This window comes from Embiotoca jacksoni, unplaced genomic scaffold (assembly GCF_022577435.1).
Source record: "Embiotoca jacksoni isolate LCO1_2020_lvr unplaced genomic scaffold, fEmbJac1.0.p SCAF_4, whole genome shotgun sequence".
In the NCBI taxonomy this organism is placed as follows: Eukaryota; Metazoa; Chordata; class Actinopteri; family Embiotocidae; genus Embiotoca; species Embiotoca jacksoni.
In genome coordinates this window covers 11,098,724-11,122,660 of record NW_027185392.1, presented here as the reverse complement: position 1 = coordinate 11,122,660, position 23,937 = coordinate 11,098,724, and the positions used below count along the sequence as shown (strand labels likewise).

Below are 23,937 nucleotides of genomic sequence, written 5' to 3'. Positions count from 1 at the left end.
AAAAAAAAAAAATCCCCTTGGGGATTAATAAAGTAACTACCTACCTACCTATTTCTATTGTTTAGAAACACTTGGTAATTTTAGCAAATAATTAAGCAAAGTTGAATTGAAAGCGTTCCTGTCACTTTAAGTCTATTTATATACTGAATTCACCACTGCTGCCTCTTCTGATTTTGACTTCGTACTTGGATTTGATTTGAAAAGGATGATTATAGCGATATCCCATGAAATACAGAAGTGTGCTGCACCCACATAAGAATAGACCAATTAGAATGCTAGTTTAAATAGACCAATCAGACAGCAGGATAGAATGGACCAATCCGACAGCAGGATAGAATGGACCAATCAGAAAGTAGGGTGGAATAGACTGCTGTGTAGTGCTGTCCAAAAAGTCATAAAATAGTTGTACCATAGTACGTCTCCAAAATGTCCTAGAAAATGTCTTAGTATAGCGTGTCTTCCAAATTTTCTAAAAAAATGTTCTCCAAAATTTCATTAAAACATCATATTACAGTATGTCATCACAAATATCATAAAAATGTCATACTATAGTATGTCATCCAAACGGTCAAAACAATATCATAGCATATCATGTCATCCAAAATGTCTTTAAAAACATCATCCCGTAGTACGTCTTCCAAAATGTCATGAAAATGTCGGTGTAGCATGTTGTCCAAAGTGTCCCAAATAAATATCATATCGAACAGAGCAGACATAGAGACGGGAATACTAAATAATAAACAGTTGTATTGAATATAATGATTTAGTAGAGTTGTTGGCGTCCGAGGAGAATGAGTTTCGTGTGCGTGCAGGCAGAGTCCAGGTTGTGGAGTCAGTGAGGAGAGTCCAGGTTGTGGAGTCTGAGGAGAGTCCAGGCTTCAGCGTAAGTGTGTGAATGAGGTGCGGCTGAGAGACGAGGCGTCTGGAGGACGTCTCCGAGTCCCGACCCCAGACCGGCAGGTGTTGACGGGCGGGTCTGGATAGACCACGGCAGGATCTCAGGGGAGTGTCGCCCGGTGGCCTCCGTGGACCGACGCAGGACTTCAGGTGAGTTTGTCTCGACAAGAAAACAACGCTGGCAGGTAAACCGAGTCAGGCAGAGAAGACGGGGATCAGAACCAGACGAGGAACAACGAGTCAAAACTTACTGCGAGCTGAGGAAGATGAAGTCTGAAGATGAATGCCATACTAGAGTATGTTGTCCAAAATGTCCAAAAAAAAAAATATGGGTTGTCCAAAATGTCATTAAAACATCGTGCTATAGTAGGCTGTCATCCAAAATGTCATTAAAATGTCTTGGTATAGCATGTTGCCCAAAACAATGTCATAGTATAATATGTTCTCAAAAATGTCATTAAAATGTGATACTATAGTATGAAATGTGAAAACGGTGAAATGTTGCGTTCTGTGAAACGTTTTTGTGTTTGACCTTCAAGGCCACCGTAGTTACCTGTTCAGGTACCCGTTACTTACTTTCTGAAGAGAGACTCCAACGTCCGACTGCCGTGCTGCTTTTTAGGTGACGTAACCGTTCTTCTGTTCCCCTCTGATCCCCCGACGTAAGAAGGGAACATGGGCGCAACCAATTGTACAATTAGGATGGGGGAGTCACACAATTCACAACGGGAAATAAATTGAAAAAAAACAACAAACAGCAAATAACAAGAGACGGAAGCATTGATGGAGTCCATAAAAGGAGAATATATTTTAACATATTTTTTTAATCTATATGGAGGCAGGAGAGGAGGAGGGGGGATTTTCTTAGTATTGGGATATTCTCAAAAACTACAAAAACTATACATTTTTATTTTAATGGTTTACGTGACGGACAGCAGTTAGTTTTGTGTTGAGCTTTAACTTGACTGCTGGATAGAGAAGTTGAAATCTTCAGCTGCTCAACTTTTACCTGAAATCTTAACATACTGACGTGGAAACAGTTAAACTATGACAGTTTTCCTAAAGTTGAATTATTATTATTTTTAAATCACAATATTTAGCAAAATATTGAATCGTAGCTCCAGTGTTATGATGCGTATTGCCAGATTCTCGCCTAAACACAGCCCTCCAATTAACCCTAACGACAAGAGCTGATGTGGCCACACCTGGATATATTATCCCCGTTTCACTGTTGTTGTCTTTCACACATCGAGGAGCTCCACTGTTGCTCTGGATGACTTGATTATTCATTAAAACTGAACGTGGGCACACGGGTTATGTTTAAATCAGTCCCACACAAAGTCTCACAGCCATGAATCCTCACTGCAGCACTGAAAATACTCCCAAAATTAAAAAAAAAAAAAAAAAACACAATTTACAAAAAGAGTAAATTGTAAAAAGTTTTCTTTTTTTTTTTAAAAAAAAACGTTTACCAGATTTTAAAGTCTTACAACTACGAACCGGTCGGCTTGAAGTCGGTGCCACAGAAGAGGTGGATTCATTTATTGTTTGTTTTAATGTTTTCGTTGGATTTATTGATAATTAGATAAACATTAGAAACAACAATGAACTTACAGATGAGCTTCAAAAGCCCGAGTCCGCTGATGCTCGCTCGGGTGTTGTTTCCGTGGCAACAGCCCCAGTGCAGACACCTTTCAGTGCTAAAGGTTTCAAAGTAAAAGCTTTTTCTCCAAAATAAAAGAACCCAGATGAAAACAAAAGTGTCTTCGAACACTCGGGTGTCTTCACAGGTGTGTGTGCGCTCCCGTCCACACACCAACACGCCTCCAATGAAACCAAAACTGAGTGAAGGAGTAAAATAAATCATTGCGCTGCTTTTGAAATCAACAAAAAGTTTGTTCAAAGGGGGAAAAAAAAAAAAAAACATCGAGGACAGTCGTTGTGAAAACCACCTGTTTTGTTTAATTTCGTAAGACACACAAAAATAATCTACAAAAGACCAAATTAAGCAACCAGATAACCACGAAATGTCATTTTCATCGTCCCCGGCTCCAGAGAAAGCACAATTTATAAGATGTCACCCACTGCTCCAGTCACGTGACCTCACAATGACATCCCGAAGGATTACGCATGGGTTTACATTTTGGAGGGGGAGAAGGGGGGGGAAATGTAATCACACAAACACACTCTAACCAGCAGCACCCCGTCCCGAGGAGCTACAGAACAATCTTTGGCGTCGTTCTCGGTGCAGCCGGTCAGCCAGACACACACGGAGGAGGGCGGGGAACGAGTCGGCGGAGGACACCGAGAGACTCAGGAAGAACGGTTTTGGTAACAGAGGTATTCAGCGGAGGGAAGGTTTCTCTACCGGTGTTCAGACACAGCGAGGTCCATTTTAGCCTAGCCTAAGCCTAAGCCTAGCGCGAGTTTGACCATCGGACTTGTTCGAGTCGTCCCTAACGGTCACCGTGGCGACCGTACAAACACTTTTGTTTGTGTTCAGAGTAGCCTCAAAAGCCTCACCGTGAACTAATCTCTGTTCGTTTATTGAACAGATTCATTGTTTTATAGATTCATAAAGACCAGGAATAATGCTGCATTCACAAAATGTATCATTACAACAGAAAAAAAAATATTTTTTTGTTTTTTGTTTTTTTGTTGGGGGTGTTTATCAATGCGTTGCTAACCTTGTGGTCGCACCAGATGAACACTAAATTGACTTTTTTTTTTGTTGTGCTATGTGTTAATAGCACAGTGAAAACAGTCACGGTGGATAGCTACCATAAAATGAGCTAAATCAACTGCGTTACATTTAATATTGAATTTATTTAAAGTTAAAATCTTTAACATCACTGTTTCGTGCTCTTCGTTGCCACCTATGGTGACAGACTGTAACTGCAGCTGTGGTTTGGACTTCACTTCCCAGAGATCCAATTTGTGTCACCCGTGTGACGTCACTGTTGACAGTTAAAGAGCAAACCTGAGTGTCACCTGTTCCCTCGTTCTCTGGCAGAAAAAAAAACACAGCTGGGAAACATCAGCGGCTGTGCACCGCTTTGGACCGTCGCCACGGACACCCAGCACTATTCATTCAGTTTGTAGTACTGAAAATGCAAAGACTTCCATCAGTAGGTCACATAATCAATCACCACCGTGTTCCTTTATTCTGCTATAGATAGTGATTGAACAGACATTAAACCCTAACTCATCTTTGAGGTTATTACTGTAATCTTCTCCAACTGTGCTGCTTCTGATCACAATTTTAACAACATGACTTTATGGCAACTTAAATAAAGTTGGCAGAATTACTGCAAATGCACCATCGCAAGCAGTTACATCAATATTTCATTGATATTATTACGGAAATGTATTGTGATGCAAATTAGGTCAATTGATTGAATTCAGCTCATTTTTATAATAACTAAACACTATATGGAAAACAGACTTCCTTTCTACATTGACGTTGTACTTTTAGTGGTTTACAAAGCGTTTAAACATGTTTGCCTTCTACTCACTCACACACAACAGAGACGAGCAAGGTGGGTTCAGCGTCTTGGCCAAAGACACGTTGACATGTGGACAAGAGGAACCAGGGATATAATAAGTTAAAGCTAATTAAGGCTTTAACCTCTCTAAATAGGACAATTTCCCATTTTCTTTATTCTGCCGATTGTGTGAATGCAGCAGTGCTCCTCAAGTGATATCTGATTGTGGTTTTGTCCGCATTAAAACATTTTCTAAACACGAACGCATCTTCCCGCCGCTAACGCGAGTCTATTCGCCAACTACACTGCAGCTAAAGTTCACTTCGCTTTCTGTCTGAACACATACCGGAAAAATAAGGAGTCTCAAGTGACATCACAGCATCTACAAACATTCACAACTCCAGAAATGCACTGACAAGTTGAGTAGAGGTTGAAAGCCAAGCGACGACTTGCACTTTTGCATTGAGCGTTTACAGTCCTGCATAGATCTTTTTCATACTTTTTCAATACAAACTAAGGCGTCTTGTTATATTAAGTTGGTTTGAGTCGGTAAGCAGAGAAAGTAAATTAAAAAAAAAAAAAAAGTCTTAAAAAAAAATAAAAATTCAAGTAGGCTACAATCTTGTTTCTCCCCCTCGCTCCAGAAGAGGAGCCCAAAACGTGTTCTATTCAAGTCTTTTTTTTTTTTTCCTTTTTTTTTTTCTCAGAAAAGGTCCAGTGTGATTAAACAGCACCAAAAACACACTGAGCAAGAGAGGGCCTTCCAACTTACACTTGCTCATTACTGTGAAAGGGGGATATACATCCTTACCCAGTCATACAGATTCATCTGGAAAGAAATTAACAGTATATCATGTTTTTTTTATGTACATACACACATTCAAATCAACCTCACCACTCACACTCACACAATGTGTTTTTGTCCCTGTGTAAATTACAAATAATTTATCAATATTAATATTAAGCTACTACTTAACAGTCATTTGTGGGAGCAGAGGTGACTAACAATAAATTTCTACACGACAATTCCCACGAGACAAAAGACAGAAAAAAGAAAGAAAAAAAAAATCATTACTCATATTCTGTTTTTCTTTTTGTACTGCAAGGTCGAGAGTCCTGTTATTATAAGCTTAAATACAAATTATATTACGTAGCATACTACTACTCTCATCTGTACCACCACCTCGCTCACACTCATTCCACAGTGATCAAGATCGGTCATATGTAAACATGTTGACAAAAATAAAAATAAGCAGAACAAAAATAACTCTTCTCGTCATTCACTCCGTCTTGTTCTCATACCCGGTTCATTAGAAAATACAGTTAAATAAATTCGTCATTGCCACTGGTAGCGAGGATAAACCCATTCTCCTTTAGGTCCGTTTTTAAAAGAGGCAGTGGAGCCCCGCCCCCTCCTACCACATCATCGTGCCAGTCCGTCAAAGTGAAGATTCCTGTTGGTGGATGTGTCCGGGAGGCTGTGATGTCACCCTACCGGCATCATCTCCTGTGCTGTTATTGGTCAGTGGGTTTTCCTCTTCATGTCTCCACCCTGGCTTTGGTTCGCATCTGAGAGGAGAGGATACAGATTTGTAAAAAAAAAAAAAAAAAAAAAAAAGATCTCTTCCCGTCTGAGATCCAACAACCTGAAGCACCAGCTCACAACGTCGAACATGAACATGAAGGCCGCTCAAATCAATATCTACATATTAACTTGCAGTAGCCGTTTAGCAGCTAAAAAGGTGGATATTTCTCTCAAGTGGTGGAGACCAAAAGCAGAGCTAAAAGATTTGTATTCAGCAGGACGCCAGAAACACGTCTTCAGACGAAAATAATGTCGCTCATCGATTCAACATAAAGCATTCTGGATACAGATCATTTAAACCTCCGTCTGCAGTTTTCACCTGTTTTGCTGAAAGAAAACAAACTAGTAGTTCAATCACACAAAGGTGTGTGGATACATCTTGATTATAAAACTGCCTGATTTTAATAGTCAGAGTAAAGTTTGAGGTTCATCGTGTTGAGCTGGTGCAACAGGCTGCGGGAGGAGTTTAACAGGCTGCTGGTGGTCGTCAGGTAACAACTATTTTCCAACATGATGGGCTGAGTTTGACTTCCTGTCTCCTGGTTCAGATGGTTCTTTGACCCGAGAGCTGTGATTAATCCAGGTAAGATTAGACAACGATCTTTAAATCTCTGCTCATTAGCTACGGAAACAAGGTGAATTATGCCACAGATTATAACATCATTACACCACAGAAGTTACAACATGAGTGAAGCAGTTGATTAAAGAGGGTCAAACGAACACACTTTGATTTGTGGTTGGACGGAATTTCAAATCACGTGACCTTGAGTCCTCAGCTGGCATGAGCAGAGGAAACGGTTTTCATTTTTCATAATTCAGGCAGCAAAATCACACATTGATTTTTCACATGTTAATTAGATGTCAGCTCTCAAATCAAAAGAACTATCTGCACATTACGGGAAAGCACTGAAAACCATATATCTCCGCAACCTCTACAGCCTGTTTCTACTGTGCCACAGAGGTCGAACCAGAGGCATGCCAAACACCAAATATAGTGAGGCAAGCAGAAAGTTACAGAACAAACAGCAGAGCAGCTGATCAGAGGACGACAGGTCGACCCGACACAGACAGATGGAGAGAGAGAGGGAGGAGGAGGAGGATGAGGAGGAGGAGGATGAATGCAGATTACCTGAGAAAGCAAGCTGCAAGTGAGGAGGTAAGGCAGCCTGCGACCCTGACTGGAGACTCTTATACAGATCTGAGGAGAGATGGAGGGAAGGTTGGACAGATGAGAGGAAAGATAGCAACAACAACCACAATCAGGGGCAACGTGGAAAACATGGCGCACGGAGGGGGAAGCGTGCTAAAATGGCAGCCGGGCAACAAAAGAAAGAGAGAGAGGATCAAAGCAAAGTGTCAGCGAGGCGTCCGAGTACAAAGAGTCGAGATGACATGGACGGGCACAAAAGATGGAGACAACAAAGGAGTTTCTTTTAAAAAAAAAAAAAAAAAAAAAAAAAAAAGAGACAGGGAGAAGTGGCTTGCGGCAGATACAGTTGAAGTACTGCTGGTACAAAGTACAAACACGCAAGGCGAACATATCGAGTACAAATGACAAACTATGAACATGTTAACGGTTTCCATTCATCACTTTTAGTCCCAGTCCTCAGTTAAAGGTTCAGTGTGTAGGATTCAGGGGGGATCTCATGGCAGAAATAACCTTAGAATAAGCCCGCCAGGTTTCTACAGCAACCCAGGAGGGACAAACCAAACACCGTCTCTGCAGAGGGCCCTTCGTGTTGTAACGGCTTTTGTGGCCACCGTAGAATATCCGAAACATTCGAAAGCGGAGAGGGTGAAGCGAGGCGTGTTTCGGTTGTTGCAAACTGCAACCTCACTGCGAGAGGTCACTTAATCCAACACACTGCTGCTTTAATTCCAGCGGATCTCTGCTGGGTTAAAACCATAAAGCTTCCTTTGCAGTTTTTTTTTAATTTTTTTTATCCCTGATGGAGGACTTGCCGATTTTCTGACAAACAATGCAGTGGTAACTTATACCAAACAGAGTAAAATAGTACCCGATAAGAAAAAAAAACATGATAACGGTCCCACAAAAAGGGCACGATTTTCAGAATTTTGACGAAACGAACGGTAATATAAATAATAAAATATATAAAACTTTAATGTTTTTGAGCAGTTTTTAAAGCTCAGTAGGAATCAGTAGGCTGAGAACAACAGACCGCATAGAGAATCAGAAGGTACTGAGAGACAGACGGACTAATGTTTTGTTAGTTTTGGTACATGCGTAGGATTTGTCAACATGAAGACAATATGGAACATCACCAGCCTTATCTTTTACACTAAATAAAGGAAAAAGTATTTTCCCAGCTGTTCTCATGCAGCATCTGAAGGCATCAATAAACTAGGTCTGTCTGTGTCCCTTGGTGTTGTTATGCATGTTTTTTCTAAAAGGGCCTAAAACCAGCGTTCCCACCTGATATTTGTCCTCTTGGCTTTCAAAACAACTACTAAAATCACAAATGTTTGTTTTTAGCTTTTTTTTTTCATTTATTGAATTTTTTTGTAACAACCTTTAATTATCGGGCTGTGTCCACTCACCCATTAGGTCGCTCTGTGCTAGCGGGTATCCTGAGTTGGAACTGGGGGCTGAGCCCATGCCAGCTACCCCTGAGCCTCCAGGAGGGCTGAAATTGAGCAACGAGGGGAACTGGAAGGGTAGCGAGACGGGCACCAGGCCTCCCAGCATCCCGAAGCCCATGGGCAGAGCAGAGGGGCTGCCCAAGAGGTGAGAGCCTGTGGTTGATACCTGCAGAAAAAGTTGTTTTCTTTAATTCACTCAAAGCCACAATTCTCATCATTTTGTCAAACATTGTTCTCAGAAATATAAAAACTGACCTGTGAGAGGTGTGATGTTGTGGAGGATGTGGCCAAAGTTCCTGAAGCCGCCCAACCATTCCCTGCCTTTGAGCTCTGGTTGGCCACTCCCACAACCCTGTGTCTCTGCCCGTGATTGGCTGAGACTGAAGGTGCAGGAGATGGGGGAGTTTTGTCTGAATGGCTGCAGACTGCAAACACCACTCCCTTATTGTTTCCAGAGTTGTTGTTGATGCTACTGTTGCTCGTGGTGGACTGAGTTTTCTGGCTGCCAGCGAAGCTGCCCTTCGTTTGTTTCACCTGCATGCTGCCCGATACACTGAAGGGGGACCGAAAAGTTTTGGGGGTTTTGGGAGAGTACTGGTGCTGCTGCTGTTGGCTGGAGATAATCTGATGGGCGAGCGGGTGTGAGGGCGAGGATGACGGGGAGGGGGATGAAGAGGGAGGCGGTGTAGGTGCAGGAGGCCGAGGGGTGAGTTTGATGATGGGAGACGAGTTGCTGCTGTGGGAGGACTTGGTGAGGGTAGCCTGCATGGGTGTGATGAAGTTGGGCTGGTGGTGGTGGTGGTGTGTGTGGGATTTACCTTGAGAGGAGTGTGAGGTATGGGAGGTGGGGGATGGCGAGGAGGCTGCCGGGGAAGGAGGGCAGAAGGACTGCAAGCTGTGGTGGGAGGTAGAGTTGGAGCGGGACTGCGAGGAAGGGGAGGAGGAAGGTGTGATGTTGCTGTTGACGGCGCTGCCGTTGCTGCTGATGCCGCTGGATTTGGCACTACTCTTGGCCAGTCCTTGCGTGGCTCCCATAGTTCCCAGTATCCCTGCTGGGCTGGCGAAGCCTTTCTGATGGGGAAGCAGCAGAGGGGAAGCTGTGGGAGGAGGCCGCTGCTTTGGCGGCGAAGGGGAGGGGTGTGGATGCAACTTGCTTATTACTGAACTTGGCCTGTGATTGGTTGATGCCATGGTAACATGTCTCTGAGTCTGGGTTTGGCCCAAGATGCCAAATCCCTTGATTGTGCCGTAGTGACCATCTGCAGGCCTGGAGACCAACGACAGGCCTGCTGCCTGCACACGAACCATGGAAGAGATGACAGGAGATGAGGAAGAGGAGGTAGACGAGGAGGTTGGTAGCGTTGTTGTTGTCAAGTTCGCAGCAGACGCAGAAGCCAGCAGAGTGCTCTCCACCTTTGACAGGGAATGTTGCTGCGTTGTGGATGCGGCCGAGGCAGACAGAAGAGAGGCCGAGGGGTAGTGAGGGGTGACGGGAGGAGGAGAGGAGGTGGGCATCTGCAGCGGTGGGGGCGACAGGGGGCTGTCTGAGGGGCCCAGGCCCTTGGATGCATTGCTGAGGAGAGCCAGCGCGTGAGAGATGGAGTCCAGAGAGGGAGCAGTCAGGTCCTCATCCAGAGAGTCCGACAGACAGATGGGCTCTAAGGACGAGGAGGAGGGCGGCTGGCGGTTGGAGGTCAGAACGGATGTGGAGGTGGGCAGAGACGCGGCGGAGGTCATGGCGAGAGGTGGTTTGTGGATCCAAAGACCCTCCTGAAGAACAAAAAAACACGTGTTTAGTCACCAAAAACGCATCGTAAATGTTAACCTCAGTGAGTCGGTCGGTCAGGCATTCATTTCTAGTTTCCCCTGTTTCCCTGTCAATGTAAATTTTTGCCTTTTGAATATAGTCCATTTCTACAGCAGTAACTCCATTAGTACAGCTTGAGTTTCGCAAGAGTTTACACTCAAACGTGACTTCAAGTTACAATGAATGAAACTGTTCTTCCAGAAACCTCAAATTAAAGCTAAAACATCCTCCTGTGTGAAAAAATAAGAAGGGACTTTGGAGAAAATGGTATAAACAATAAATAGCAATTCTGGTTCTGAATTAAGGAAATGATACTTGCATTCAAAACACATTTTGTCGTTGTATTGTTTCATGATAGAAAAAGAGCAAATAGGTTCAAATTAAATTACCTTAAAAGCTGCTTTCAAAAATCAGCGAGATCATTTTTTTATAGACACACTGTACACAGTCTAAGCCGTCACTCACCTTGGCTTTGGACTTGGGACCAGGCACCATTCTCCTCTTGACTCTGCATGGAAAAATACCAGCAAATATTCAACCACCTTAATTTACATTTTACTTTGAAGCTCAGTTTCAGAGAAATTCCAGAGAAGTTATTGTTCCTGGAGAAAGACGAGCTGTGACAAAGTAAAGACTTACGGGTTTCCAGTGAGGTGGTTGTGAACAGAGAGACTCTCCTTGAACAGAATCCTGAGACACACAGCCAGAAACATGCAGCATTAACAGCAGAAGACAAAACTGGCTGGATTAATGCCGGGTTGCATCTCTGAAGTAATTGCTAAGGATAAATCTTTTGTTAGCAGAGTCAGTAGAAAATCACGGTCATGGTTGTTAGAGTAGCAACGATTTTTCAATAACATCTGTAACACCTGTCGGACTCATGTCTGTGTGATTTGCTGTTTACATGCAGAAACTTCAGATGACATACCAGCTGCCCAACACAAAAGAAAAACAAACATCATGCAGGTTGAGGGGTTGAAATAATTTTGAACTATATATATATATATAAAGGCTAAGTGACCACAAGAAGCACAAAGAAACACAAAGAAACACAAAGACACACAAAGACACACAAAGACACACAGACAGACGCGGACCTTGTCTGCATCCAGCCTTTGGGCCATAGTGGTTTGACCTCGTTCTCCAAGAAGGCCTTGAGGTAGTCCTCCACAGACAGAGAGCACTGGTTCTCCATCTCATAGCAGCTCAGCTTCACTCGCACCAAGCTGCACAGCAGGTTCCTGCACAAACACAAATGTCTGATTCAACACAAATTGCTCAAGAACCAAAGCTAAATCAGGCTGCAGGTGCAGAGCACATAATGATCGCAGACTGTTTGTCTTCAGGGAGTCTGAGGTGATCATTTCAGGTTTCATCAAATTTGAAGAAAAGTAATGAGCAGTTGTGAGTGGGTGTAAAGGTTTTTGTCATTTCATTCAGACATGAATTCTTCACTCAAGTGTTTCCATATTCATGCAGGTATAAAATGTTCCTGCAGCTGCAGCAGTTGTGGTGAAACTTATTGTGTAAAAATTATGCAGAATCAAGTGGGATTTTTATGCACGATAAAGTGACATGTTAATTTTTTTTTTTCCACAGGATGTGAAGTGTTAATCCAAATTGCTGAGGAATAGTCACAACTTAGTTGCTATTTTTTTCCTTTTAAAGCAATTCTGGAAAATCTTTATGGCCTGCATGAGCTCAGTTTACTAGATTAGACCCCTGCAGTGGAGAACAACAGGGAAGAAACGGCAAAAAGAAACGTGAAGAGAAAAACAAATCATGATGCAGCAGCGAAACGGCAGCATCACAAACATACTGCACAGCATCCAGCACAACAGTCGTGGATCACTACCTGAGCTTGTCATCCCAGACAAACTTCTTCCGCGGACCCATCACTCTTTTGCCAGGTTTCTCCTCATCCTCCTCTTCAGAGGCGTTCTTCTCACCCTCCCCTGACTGCTGCCTGCAGGAGACACACACACACACACACACACACACACACACACACACAGTAATATATGGAGGTTATCAACTGCTTGAAAATACGTTATCAAATGATTTCAGAAAAATAAAAGGACTACGATTACATCTTATCAAAATCAGCAGGTTGTAAATGTTTCTTTTCTTTCTTTTTGTAAATCAGGAAATTTAAAACCTTATGCTTTCGATAAGTAAATGTTTCTTATCAAAATTCCCTGTTCGGTTTCTTGTTTTATGATATTGTATGTTGGGGTAACAATATTACAGCCATTAATAGGCACAGGTTCAACAAGTAAATTAAAACGTTAATCAGCTTGACACCTAACTCAAACCAGAACAAGAACAAGAGTTCAGACCTTACTTCAGTGTGAAATTCCCATTTGCTGTTTTTGGCAGTCTAAAAACGGTGTCGAGTTCAGAACAATTGCACAATTAAGATCTTTTGTTCCCACAGCTGTGAAACTTTTTTTTATAACGTGATGCTTTCCTTGAGATACGAGTTGTGTTGTGTTCTAAGGTCTTGATTTACATATACTCAGTTTACGTTTGATAATTTCAAGTATTATCTATATTTATTGCCCCCGTTATTGGTCATCCTATTAAAATATTTACTAAATTCAGTTACAAAACTATGGAAACACCTTGCTGTCTAAAAATAAAAACATCTCAGCTAAAAAATAAACAATGTGATGCTGTCCTCAAATCAAATTCAAACTAAATAACAAGACCAATTTTGGAGAATCGCTTATCTTCCGAAACTAAAACGATTCACTTACTTCGCAACCTTGGCCATGCAGTCCATATTATATCTTGCTATCTGCTCTGGCATCACGCTGCACACAGCCAGCTTCAGCTTCAACAGGGGCGTCCGCAGTCGATCGTCCTGACAGAGAGAGAAAGGCAGAGATAGACGGAGAGCAAGAGGAATGAGAGGTAGAGGAAAATAACAACAACAACAACAACAACAAATTAACGTCAAATTCAGAGTGCAGAGAGAGAGGGAAAAGATAGAGGCAGAGCGACAGTGAAAAAGAAGAAAAAGGACAGTGAGATAGATGAAAACGAAAAAAAAGGGAAAGAAGTAACACAGACCAAGAAAAGATGGCGGACGGGAGAGGGGGGAAAGACGAGGAGCATGAAGAGGAGTCAAATACGGAGAGAGAGGGAGGGGGATATTAAGATTTATTTTGTCAGCAATGCAACTTTAACGGTGCGCGACAAAAGACAGTCGGCAGCCTTTTTTGAGTGACAGTCGACGCTGTGCTCGTCTGCCCACACCGAGATCCCTGCACATTAACGACTGAAGCAGTGACAACAGCCCGGGATTAAAAACTTTCTGAAAAAGGCACGAATGATGACAACATGCTCAGAAATAAAACTGTGAATCAGTAAAATGAGTGTTTAAAAGAAACACTTGGAAATGAATTGAATTGCCTCTTCTGATGTGTTTGTTATGAAAAATCCCCAAATAGCTGATATTCTGTGGTCACAGATGAGCAGGAATTTGTTGTCAAACAAGCCACGAGGAACCATAAAAATCATGGGTATGATGGAACAAAAAATGAAGAACACGCATAAACACAAAGTGCTCGGAGGTAAGTACTAATAAAAAAATACTAAAAAAAAAATCTTAATGTCCGTGTCAGGTGACTGCAGAGATGTAGAAGACAGAAGGAAATTTGCAGCTGAAATGTGAAGATTGTTGTCTTTTATACATTTTGCCTTGCGTGGAATATTTTTTACTTTCACACAGCTAAATAAAATCTCACCTAACCCTTTGCTAAAAGTTCCTTTTCTAATACTTTATTTATTCTTTATTCTAACTTTTTATGCTGATAATAATAATGATAATTATGTCTGAAATAGGGATGGTTCAACATTTAGAGTCATAGTCATTAAAAAATACATTTAAAGGAGGGGTTGGAGATGTCTGAATAATCGTTTAATAATTTCCAGCAAATATCAAATAATATTTTTGCTTAAAATGCCCAATCCTAGTCAGAAATAAAAATGATAAAAGAAACACTTCAATGTGGCCGACAGGTCAGTGAAGTACCAGCTTTTAGATTTGAGTCTGCACTTTCAACAGGTTGTCAGTATCTTGCATTCAATATGGTCTATTATGAGTCCTCTAACAAAACCAAAAATCCGACACTGACATCTGGTTCACGCAGCGCCTTGCGGGGTGTGCAAAACAAAGCAGGAGTTGAACTTCCACAAATGAGTGCGTGATGAGACTCTTAAAGTGCTCACGGAGGGGCTTCAGCCCTCCCTGAATCGTTCTTTCAGTAACCACATGGCAATCATGAGGGCTGCAGCAGCAAAGTGATTTTCAAATCATATTGGAGATCAGTGTAATGTGAGCGGATTGACCACTTTCTCCATAGATAAGCCTCACTCACCTGGATGTTGAGGCTGAGCTTCTTCAGGCGTTTGAGGAGTGCCTCTTTGTTGCACGGCACAAATGCCTCCATGTGCGAATAGATGTCTGAACGCACCTCAGGAGGCTGCTCCTGGACCTGCAGCTCAATACTGAGAGCAGGAAGACAAAGTCAAAACTGTTAGAAAGAGAAGAAAAAAAAAAAAAAAAAAAAAAGCAGCAGAATAACAGGCTGAAGGAAGTGGCAGAGAGATGAGAGGAGGGTGGATAGGAATGAGAAGCATGTCATTAGCACAGACAATGAGAGACAGCGGAAACAGAACACTTAAAGACAGCAGAAGAGGTGGTGAGGGGAAACTGCTGAAAATGAGTGAGAAAGGCTGACAAAGGAGGAGCAGAGTGAGCTGGGATTTTGGCTGACGGTGATTTAAAAGCTGTCCTACTCACTCCAGGAGAATGTTATTCATGTCCAGGGTGAAAAATTTCTTCCTGCCCTCCTGATCAAACTGCCGCGAGGCCTGTGGGAGAAAAGGTTGAGTCAGCATACAGCACCGTACCATACAGAACAAGAACAAATACATATACATATATACATATATACATATATACATATACATATACATATACATATACATATACATATACATATACATATACATGTCTGCGGGGCGCTGCCTCGACAAACACTTCTCTACCTGCCTGACACAGAGCTTCACCTGACTATAATTTCCGCCATAAACCTCGAAACATTTACACTTGAAATGCAGTTGGAGTTGGTGTAACAGGCGTCAATATAACTCAGAACGAACATCAGAGCGTGAAAAGGAGGAGTGGTCCTCTTCCCCGCAAACCTGATAGCAGATATGTAATTTCAGGATATTTTGGTTCATCAATCTGCTGATGGTTGGAACTGTAAAGGATCTCCTGATCTGTTTCTGTATCTGGTAACTCGCTTCAGCAAGTGAGAGCACAATTTTGCCTGATCAAAAAGTGAAATAGCGTAAATTTGAATGAGTTTTCTTTTCTGTATTTAAGCAGTAATAATCAATAAAGAAAGAGTGAAACAATTAAAAAACATGGGCTAAATACTAAATTGAGGATGACAGTCACCAAAACTGTCAAATGCACAAGTTACCTGTTGTTGTGTTTGATTTCATGTTTACAGCTTTTGGTTTGTTTGAAAAAGTCCATTTGAAATGTTAAATGGAAAAAAACTAAAACACAACAAAGACTAAATGAATCTAACTATTCTTCCTTTAATTAATTTAACAATATATTCCTTATCTCACATGGTTTCTCATTGGAAGCAACAACAAAAACATAATGCACCGCTTCTTTTTTTCTCCCTTCCTCCTCCTCCTCCTCCTCTTCACTCGTTTCTTCTTCACCTCTGTATCCTTCAATTGCATCATCCCTCTCAATTGCTTTTCCTACCTCCCTTTACATTTTTACCAACATCTAAAAAAAGATCCGAGGCTGTAAGACAGACTACAGAGAAAATAGGAACTTCTTCAAATGGTAGTGGTGAGAACCTCCTGTTTTAGTTATATAAAGACCCTCAGGGTTCAGCTCTGAGCCATGTTTTTCAAATACTTTGGAAAGACTGTTCTCACCGGACTAAACACTAATAGAAACGTTCTGTAAACACTCCTTCAGCTGAATGGCATTTGTGCTTAACTCAAGTGAAGAGGTTTGACAGGTAATTGTTGCCACCCACTAAGAGACTGCGGTTGACTCACCGCCCGCAGGTCCTCGATGCGTTTAATAAGAGGAGCAGGCAGTCCATCAGGCAGCGGGGGCGGGGACAACAGTCCGCTGGAGGACCCCGGGCCTCGCCCTTGGCCACTTCCTCCCACTGCTTTATGAGCCGGAACGCCGACTCCCAGAATGCCGTTCTCCCTGGCCGTCGCCATGGCGTGCTGCTGGTCAGTGTCCAACAAGCCGAAGTCCAGGTCGCCTAGGAGATCCTGCAGCTCCTTCTCGTTGGCCGAGCCCAGCAGTGACATCACAGTGGGGTCAGCGGTGAGGTCTGCCAGCGAGAGGTCGTTGCCGGCTGCGTTGGCCTGCGGGTGGGTGGAGTTGGAGGCTAACAGGTGGTTCGATGAGTTGCCGGCGTGGGGCTTGTTAGCCACACCTCCTGCCAGGCTAGGCTGAGCCATGTTGGGGTTTCTTTTCTTCAGCTCTTCCTTCTCCCGGGAGAAGCGGCGCAGCATGGCTGCCAGGTACAGCGAGTCCTTCATCAGCTTCTTTCTCTTCTTCTTTTCCGGCCGGTGGAGGTTGAGAGCTGTCACTCTGTCGGAGGAACACAAAGCAATAACATACATAAATACATGTTCTGAATGAACGGTGCCTCAGACTGCATCAGCATTTACTTTCACTACATTCATTAAGCATGACATTCATATGCTGGTTTGATATTTTTCAGGATGTGAAGTTTACATGGAATATAACAAACTCAGCTACTGATCTCCTAGTATGTATTTGACTAGAGCTAAGTTTAGAAGAAAATGTTTTAGAGTGCTCTTGGGAAAAGTTGCAGCATTGTGAACTGGCCCGTCTGAGCTCGACTCAAGCCAGCTGGTGGGTTATTTTTTATGTTTTTGCCATTTTATCATGACTAAAAATGGTGCTGTTGCAAGTAAAATATTATTACCACCCTGATTCATGTTTTAAGACACTTAAAATTATGTCTAGCTCTTAAATATCCTGAAAAGCCATCAGTCAAAACAAAAGCACGGAAAGTCGTTGCTGTGGTGGCGTTACACCGTCTCGTCTAGTTGTTTTGGTGTAAACTGGCAGGTTTCAGAGTGTCGCAGATTGCCGACGCTTTATTCGGAAAACATTTTTGGCCATCTTGCCTTCGTCAGGGTGGTGACTCGAGTGAAAAAAAGCACAGTGTGCTGAGGAGAAGTGACACGTGTTAATTTGCGGTACATCAAAGCGCCTGCGTACCTTGTTTTTCTTCCTCAGATGTTCCATGTAAAAGCAATGTTGATGCAAAGTGACTTTCACCAACTTGTGCAGCTACATTTGTCTCATTCATTCCTGCTGCCATTTTTCTGTCACTAGTTTTCAATAAATGTAGGTAACTGGGAAGATGATGCCCATGTTCTTAATCCCACTTTCTAAACTCTGATTAGTCAACAGCTTCTCCTACTGCTGCAAACAGCCATGAAGGGCTACAGTAAACCCGTCTGAAACCTTGGGCAAATCTGAAATGTGTAGGCCGCTATTGTGAGGTCTGAAGCCGAGCTACCCCACTCCCTTTTCTCACATTTTTCATCAGCTGACCTTAAAAAAAATCCAAAGAAGGCAATAAAGGCCTTTTCACCTGCAAACTGAGACATCAACACATGCTGACAAAGATGAGTCAGAAATGTGGAAAAAGTGTGGAACTGCGGGGATTCAGAGGGATTAACCTGCAGTCTGCTTTTCCAAGATCTGACACACGCACACACATATATAACATCATCCCTTTCATAATGGCACAATGGCAATAGCTGCTGCTATTTTTAGAAATTGTTTTCAGAATGGCTCCATGTTCGGCATATCTGAGTGTGGATAATGGAGTGATCTCTAGAAGGTGGCTTGCTTGTCACAGAAGCTAAGAGCAAGTCTCAGTCTGCATCCCTGCCTCATGACACATGTATGAGAGGCTCGGCACAGGAGCAGAGGAGGATAATGTCACACACGGTGGTGGGTTGGGTTGTGTTAGCAGGGTAACGAGTGGACAAAGGCTGCATGACGGATTCGCAGTGACCCGCGAATCCTCGAGCATCCAAAAGATCAACTTTTAAAAGCACAGGAAGGAAACCTGTCGATAAACATGACTGCATTTTACAGTCACGTCTTTATTAAAGCTTAATGGTAATGTTTCACTTGATTAAGAGGGAGCTATTTCACAGATGCAAACACATGTGTTTTATCTGCGTCAGCTACTCATGAGCCTCTCCATCTTCTTCATTAATATGAACCACAGAACAGCTTACGAGAAGAAGAAATAGCATAACTTCACCCGCTGACACCAGACAATATCATGAGACAGCCACGACTCTCACCCTTGTTTCGGTGCACAGTTCTTCTTCTGATTCTTCTCTTCCAGATTGTTCACTTCCTTCTTCTTCCTCTTCTTTATCACCTGCTCATTGTCATCTTTCGGCTTCTAAAACAAGAGCACACACACACTTTAGTCCAGGAAACAAACAAACAAACAAACAAACACACACACACACACACACACACACACACACACACACACACACACACACACACACACACACACACACACACGGTGTGTCACTAAAACTGATTAAAATCACTCTCCTGTTGGGGTCATATACATTTTTAGTTAACATGTTGTTCATCAAAATAAGACCTGACTATATAATTTATAACTTTGATGATACATGAGGATTTGGGGGACAGCCATGTTTTGCCTCACTGAGCTTGACAGAGGCAGATGAGGATTTTTTTTTTTATTATTCTGCAGCCATGCTAGCGTTTCTATAAGGCTTAATTAGGTAGAGCAACGTTTTGAGCTAAATGCTAAAGTCAGCATGTTTGTTTATCCTCTTAGTTTTGTAGCCGGATTGGACGGTATGAACGGTGAGAGGTCCTTCAAAGTCACTGCGGCTCATCTTCAGGAGAAAATGAATACTGTACATAAATGCTGCGCCAGTCAAGCTAACAGTTATTTATACACTTTGTGTTATACACAATGCCGTGCTGCTACCATGGCCCAAAACTAAACCAACCAACAGATTATGCTTTAAAACATTCAAGTGGAAAACAACTGATTTCCAACATTAAGACTTGATCCTTTGGATTCTGTTGGGAAAATAATTACAAGTTACCTCTGAAAATGTAATTAATAAGTAATAATAAGTAAGTGTCACACTTATTTGTATTTAATTTAATTAATTATTTATGTTCTGGATGAGTGATTTTAATGTTTGTCAGTATTTATTGTGTTGGCTTGTTGGTCTTGCTGGACGTGTTTTTTAAGATCCCTAAAGGAAATAAATCAAACTAAATTAAAAACACACTAAGTATAATGATAATAATTTCTTTATGTTTGGTTTTGCCCGTATTGAGGTAGTCTCACCTTGTCCACCTCTCCCTCGGAGTCGGAGGCCGCTCTGAACTGCAGCGTGCCAGTGTTGATGTAAAATCCCCCGAGCTTTGTGGTCAGAGACGCAGGCACCAGCTCATCATACTGACGGAAATAACAACAGGAGACAGGTTTCAGCGGGAGATCACAGGACTCTAGAAAACAATAACTGCATACACAACAAAATGTTGTCTGCACATCTAAAATAAAAAATTTAAGGCGCTGATAATGTGTTGTGTTAACATTTTATAAAGCAGCCTTTTGCTCTTCTGTTGGTCAGCGAAGAGGAATGACTTGTTGTGCGCCAAAATAAATAAATCACTAAAAAGAATGACAATCCCGCCAGGCCACAGAGGAAAACATTTTTCCATCACTGTGCATATAAAAAAAAAAAAAAAAGACGAGTCAAACAGACGCTGCCAATTTATGAGTGCAGAGAGGACAGCTATCAAAACACCGAAACAAATATCATATAATGGCAGAGAATCCATAGAAAAAGCATAATTCCAGCTATTAGTCAGACAGAAAGTGATATCCTCTGAATACTGAGTAACAAACATGGTCGCACCAAAACAACGACGTCCTCCTGTGTGGACACAAAGAGCACGGACGTCTCTGCGAGTCATGAAGACCATTTTAGACCGTAGTCTCAGGTCGGTTGCAATAAAGTACAACTGTCTATCTTTAGAAGTGCCACCGAATGTGCTGTTAGGAAACATCAAGACGGGAAATGCATATTTAACCACAGAGAGTTCGTGTCTACCTCAACACGGAGAGGTAGAGAGAACACGGAGAGAACAGCAGTTCAGGAATGTAATGACGACTTCAAATAAATCAGCACATATCAAGGGAACAAAGAGATCAAGATGCCACGTTAAAATGAAGACAAAATCAGGCATGTCCCTAAAACGAAGTCCTGGAAAACAGTAAGTGAAAAGCCACCTTATTACTTTTGTAAGTGACGCGTACTCACAGCTTCTGAGTTATCTATAAAGGGGTCTGACTCGTCGTAGCCAAACCCGATGTCGATCAAATCTTGCATTCTGTCCTTCCTCTTCTTCTTCCCCGTATTACCCTAAATAAAATAATAATAATAATAATTTCATTTTTATTCACACCAAAGCACTTATCAGGGAAATTCTTATATTGACAAATAGCCACCGTCAGTAAATTCTACATATAGTTTTGTTTTAGAGACATTTGGTGCTCTAAAGAACTCAAGAAATCTTAAGCTCGAGTCTGACAGATAAGTCACCCAGGTGGATACCGGCTTCTTCCAGATATATTGTTTTATAGGCAAACATGTTGGCCCATGAATAAAAACAAATTATAAAGATGGGTTTTTTTTTAACATAGTTTGTCCTCCACAGATTATTTGCCAAGTGTGAATACCAGTATGTAACTGCCGTGACTGAGAAGCACTGTTTTTTTTTAACTGTGCTCTATAAATAAAAGGTGACTTAACTTGTATTGTGGTCACAATTATTTAAAGACCAACAAACAAACAAACAAACAAACAAAAAGGGAACGGGGGTCTGTGGTACGCAGCTTGTTTTAAAAAAATTAAATCTAAAATTGTGGTTTTCTTGGATATTTTAAAATTCTCAAAAATCAACATCTGCTTAAAAAAAAAAAAACATATTGGCTGATCTACAAACAATCAATAGGTGGCTCAAAATATTGTTGATTCTCCTTTAGTTTTATCCCTTTTTTTTTCCTCAATACATGGTTTTTCATCTGAATCAGGAGTCCCCCCAGAAGAAAAGACTGGAAAGCTCTTTTTAAGATTTATGGTATATAAACGTTAAGTTACTAAAACAAACAATAAGAGTAGTTAAGCGTTAAACGTTAAGTTACTAAAACTAACAATAAGAGTAGTTTTTAACCAATACACTAGTTAGTCTTACCTTAATCGAGATACTGATATCCATGTGTGGTTGGGTTGATAAGCAACAAGAAACTGAAGTGCTACATTTTTTTGGACTACAAATAATGATTATTTTCCTAATAGATTAATGGGTTGATTATTTTATCTTTTAATGCATCAGTTGTCTGGTCCTTAAAGTGTCAGAAATGGTGTAAAAATGTCAACAAGTTTTTTCCGAAGTCCATGGCACTAAAATATCTTGTTTAGTCCCGACCAACAGTCCACAACCAAAAGATGTGCAGTTTAGTATCATTGAAGAATAAAGGTACCAGAAAATATTCACATTTAATGATCGTGAATCCGAGAATCCTAAACAAAATAGTAGGCGACTCATTTTCTGTCAACTAATCAATTAATCGACTAATCGTTGTAGCTCTAAAAATGTCAATGATATTTGAAGTCATTCAGAATCAATCCCCCCCCCCCTTTTTTTTTTTAATATAAGTTTACTTTTCAACTGTGAAATGTGTCACTCATGTTTGTTCGTATCCTTATCAGAGTTTTGTAACTGTGCAAGCCTCAAGACTCCAGCTACAATACTCACATATTTATTTTCTAACTTTTTTGCCAGGGCTTCGACCTGGAGCCGTTCTTTCTCGTCATCGTTGAAGGGGTCGTTGGGATTGTGGAGTGAAGTCAAAGTCTGACGATTATTCTTTGCCTGGAACGAATATTAAAAAATGTAAACATGAAAATTTTGCAAATTTGAGTTTGCAGTGCTCCTCCTACAACACAGCCAGCAGAGTTCAATCATTAAAATATCAATACATTATCACAGTATTACCACCAAACCTAAAATAACTAAGCAAACTACAATTGGGAAAAGCCACAAAGCCATAAAAACAAAAATACACCTAACAGTGCTCACATGACCACTTCTTAAATAATTAATTAATTTGTGGTTTGTAAACTTTTTTTTAAATTTCATACTTATTGTAAAACAACATTAGAGCAAAGGGCATATCTGCAGAGAGTGAGAGTGTCTGATCTCACTGCTCTGACATTTGCCATGCTCCCCTACTACATCCTGGTACTTCCATCAGCAATGCTCTCTCATCTATCTATCACCCGCAGCCAGAGGGCCAAACTGCATGTGGCATTTTCCAAGTGCTGTAATGGCTGTGTGACTGGGCTGTTGCTGGGCAAGTCTGAGTGGAGGGGACACAGGTAGCAGCACAAGACGAGCTTTATCTCTCCATGTGCACGGACAAGGAGGTGCCTCGGTAAAACAAGATAACTGCGACTGAGCGCAGCTGAAGTTAGAAAAGCGGAGAGCGGACCGGCTGGATGAGTGGCCAGAAACTGCTGCTGCCTTTTGTGTCGAGTCGCACTAATGGTCAGTTTCAGCCACGCTAGTCCACGGAAAGACGAGGTGCACCCCCACCCCGTCTTTCTGAGCCATGACAAGTCCACAGAAACACTTCAAAGAGCGATAAATGAACTCCGGCTCCAGTCCCACTCGGCCTGGTAGTGTTAGTCACCCCGGGAGATCCTACCTGGAGGTTCTGGATGAGTTCTCCGTAATTAAACTCGGCGGAGGACCGGTCGTCCGGCTCGGACAGGGGCAGGTTCAGCCGCACCGTCGCCCTCCTCTCGGCTGCAGCCTCGTCCCCGTCGCCCGTTTTGCCGAGGCGACCGTTGCTGGCAGCACCTCCTGCCCCGGTCGCTGCCTCGACCTCCCCGGCTCTGCCGAAGTTGAAATCGGCCTCGTCCTCCACCCGGCGTTTCCTGGACTCCGCGGCTGCTCCAGCTGCGAAGGCCGAGAGGGTGACAAATTGCACTTTTCTCGGTTCGGCCATTTGGATGAGCTGCCTGAACCTCGCTCCGGACAGACAGCGACAGCGAGGAGAAGAGCTACTTCGCGAAACTACTCCAAATTGGTGGATTGAAGAAGGTTCCGCGGAGCTCCGACGGCTGCTCGGTGCCTAGACGGATGTTAGAGCCTCCTCCCCAACATACGGATTGAACTCCAGGGGACGCGACGGTCGGGGGAAAGTTGTTTTTTTAGCAGCTACTTGCATCCTCGATTTGCTATGGGACTGAGACATTCACAGGAGCCATCTTGGGTTTCGGGAGTAAATAAAATATCAGAAAAGAGGGGTCGCTGCGCATGCGTGCACGCACAGAACGGAAGCACCGTGCCACAGGGGGTCATCACGTCC

At 42.3% G+C, this 23,937-nt stretch overlaps 1 protein-coding gene across 3 annotated transcripts; it reads right to left on the bottom strand.

The window, feature by feature from the left end:
- Positions 1–1,159: 1,159 nt before the first annotated feature.
- ubn2a (ubinuclein 2a) lies at positions 1,160–23,858 on the bottom strand. 3 transcript variants are annotated; one of them, XM_069168428.1, is made up of 17 exons: positions 23,272–23,858; positions 22,320–22,436; positions 20,822–20,923; positions 19,843–19,953; positions 18,797–18,900; positions 16,478–17,030; positions 15,186–15,256; positions 14,761–14,890; positions 13,135–13,241; positions 12,231–12,341; positions 11,473–11,616; positions 11,015–11,065; positions 10,841–10,883; positions 8,824–10,338; positions 8,527–8,734; positions 7,097–7,165; positions 1,160–5,951 (listed from the first exon to the last, which is right to left on the bottom strand). In XM_069168428.1, exons 1-17 carry the CDS (start codon positions 23,572–23,574, stop codon positions 5,905–5,907), a joined length of 3,786 nt encoding a protein of 1,261 aa, XP_069024529.1. In that variant the 5' UTR covers positions 23,575–23,858; the 3' UTR covers positions 1,160–5,904. The 3 variants fall into 3 exon arrangements, with proteins under 3 accessions (XP_069024529.1, XP_069024531.1, XP_069024532.1); XM_069168430.1 differs by lacking the exon at positions 7,097–7,165; XM_069168431.1 differs by lacking the exon at positions 20,822–20,923.
- Positions 23,859–23,937: the final 79 nt, after the last annotated feature.

Bases quoted from the DNA above. Each gene is read 5' to 3' on its own strand.
- ubn2a (XM_069168428.1), bottom strand. From the start codon at position 23,574: ATGGCCGAACCGAGAAAAGTGCAATTTGTCACCCTCTCGGCCTTCGCA. The intron at 19,954-20,821 runs GTGAGTACGCGT...TATTTCCGTCAG, and splicing joins TTATAGATAACTCAGAAGCT to TATGATGAGCTGGTGCCTGC. The intron at 14,891-15,185 runs GTGAGTAGGACA...TCCTGCTCTCAG, and splicing joins ATGAATAACATTCTCCTGGA to TATTGAGCTGCAGGTCCAGG.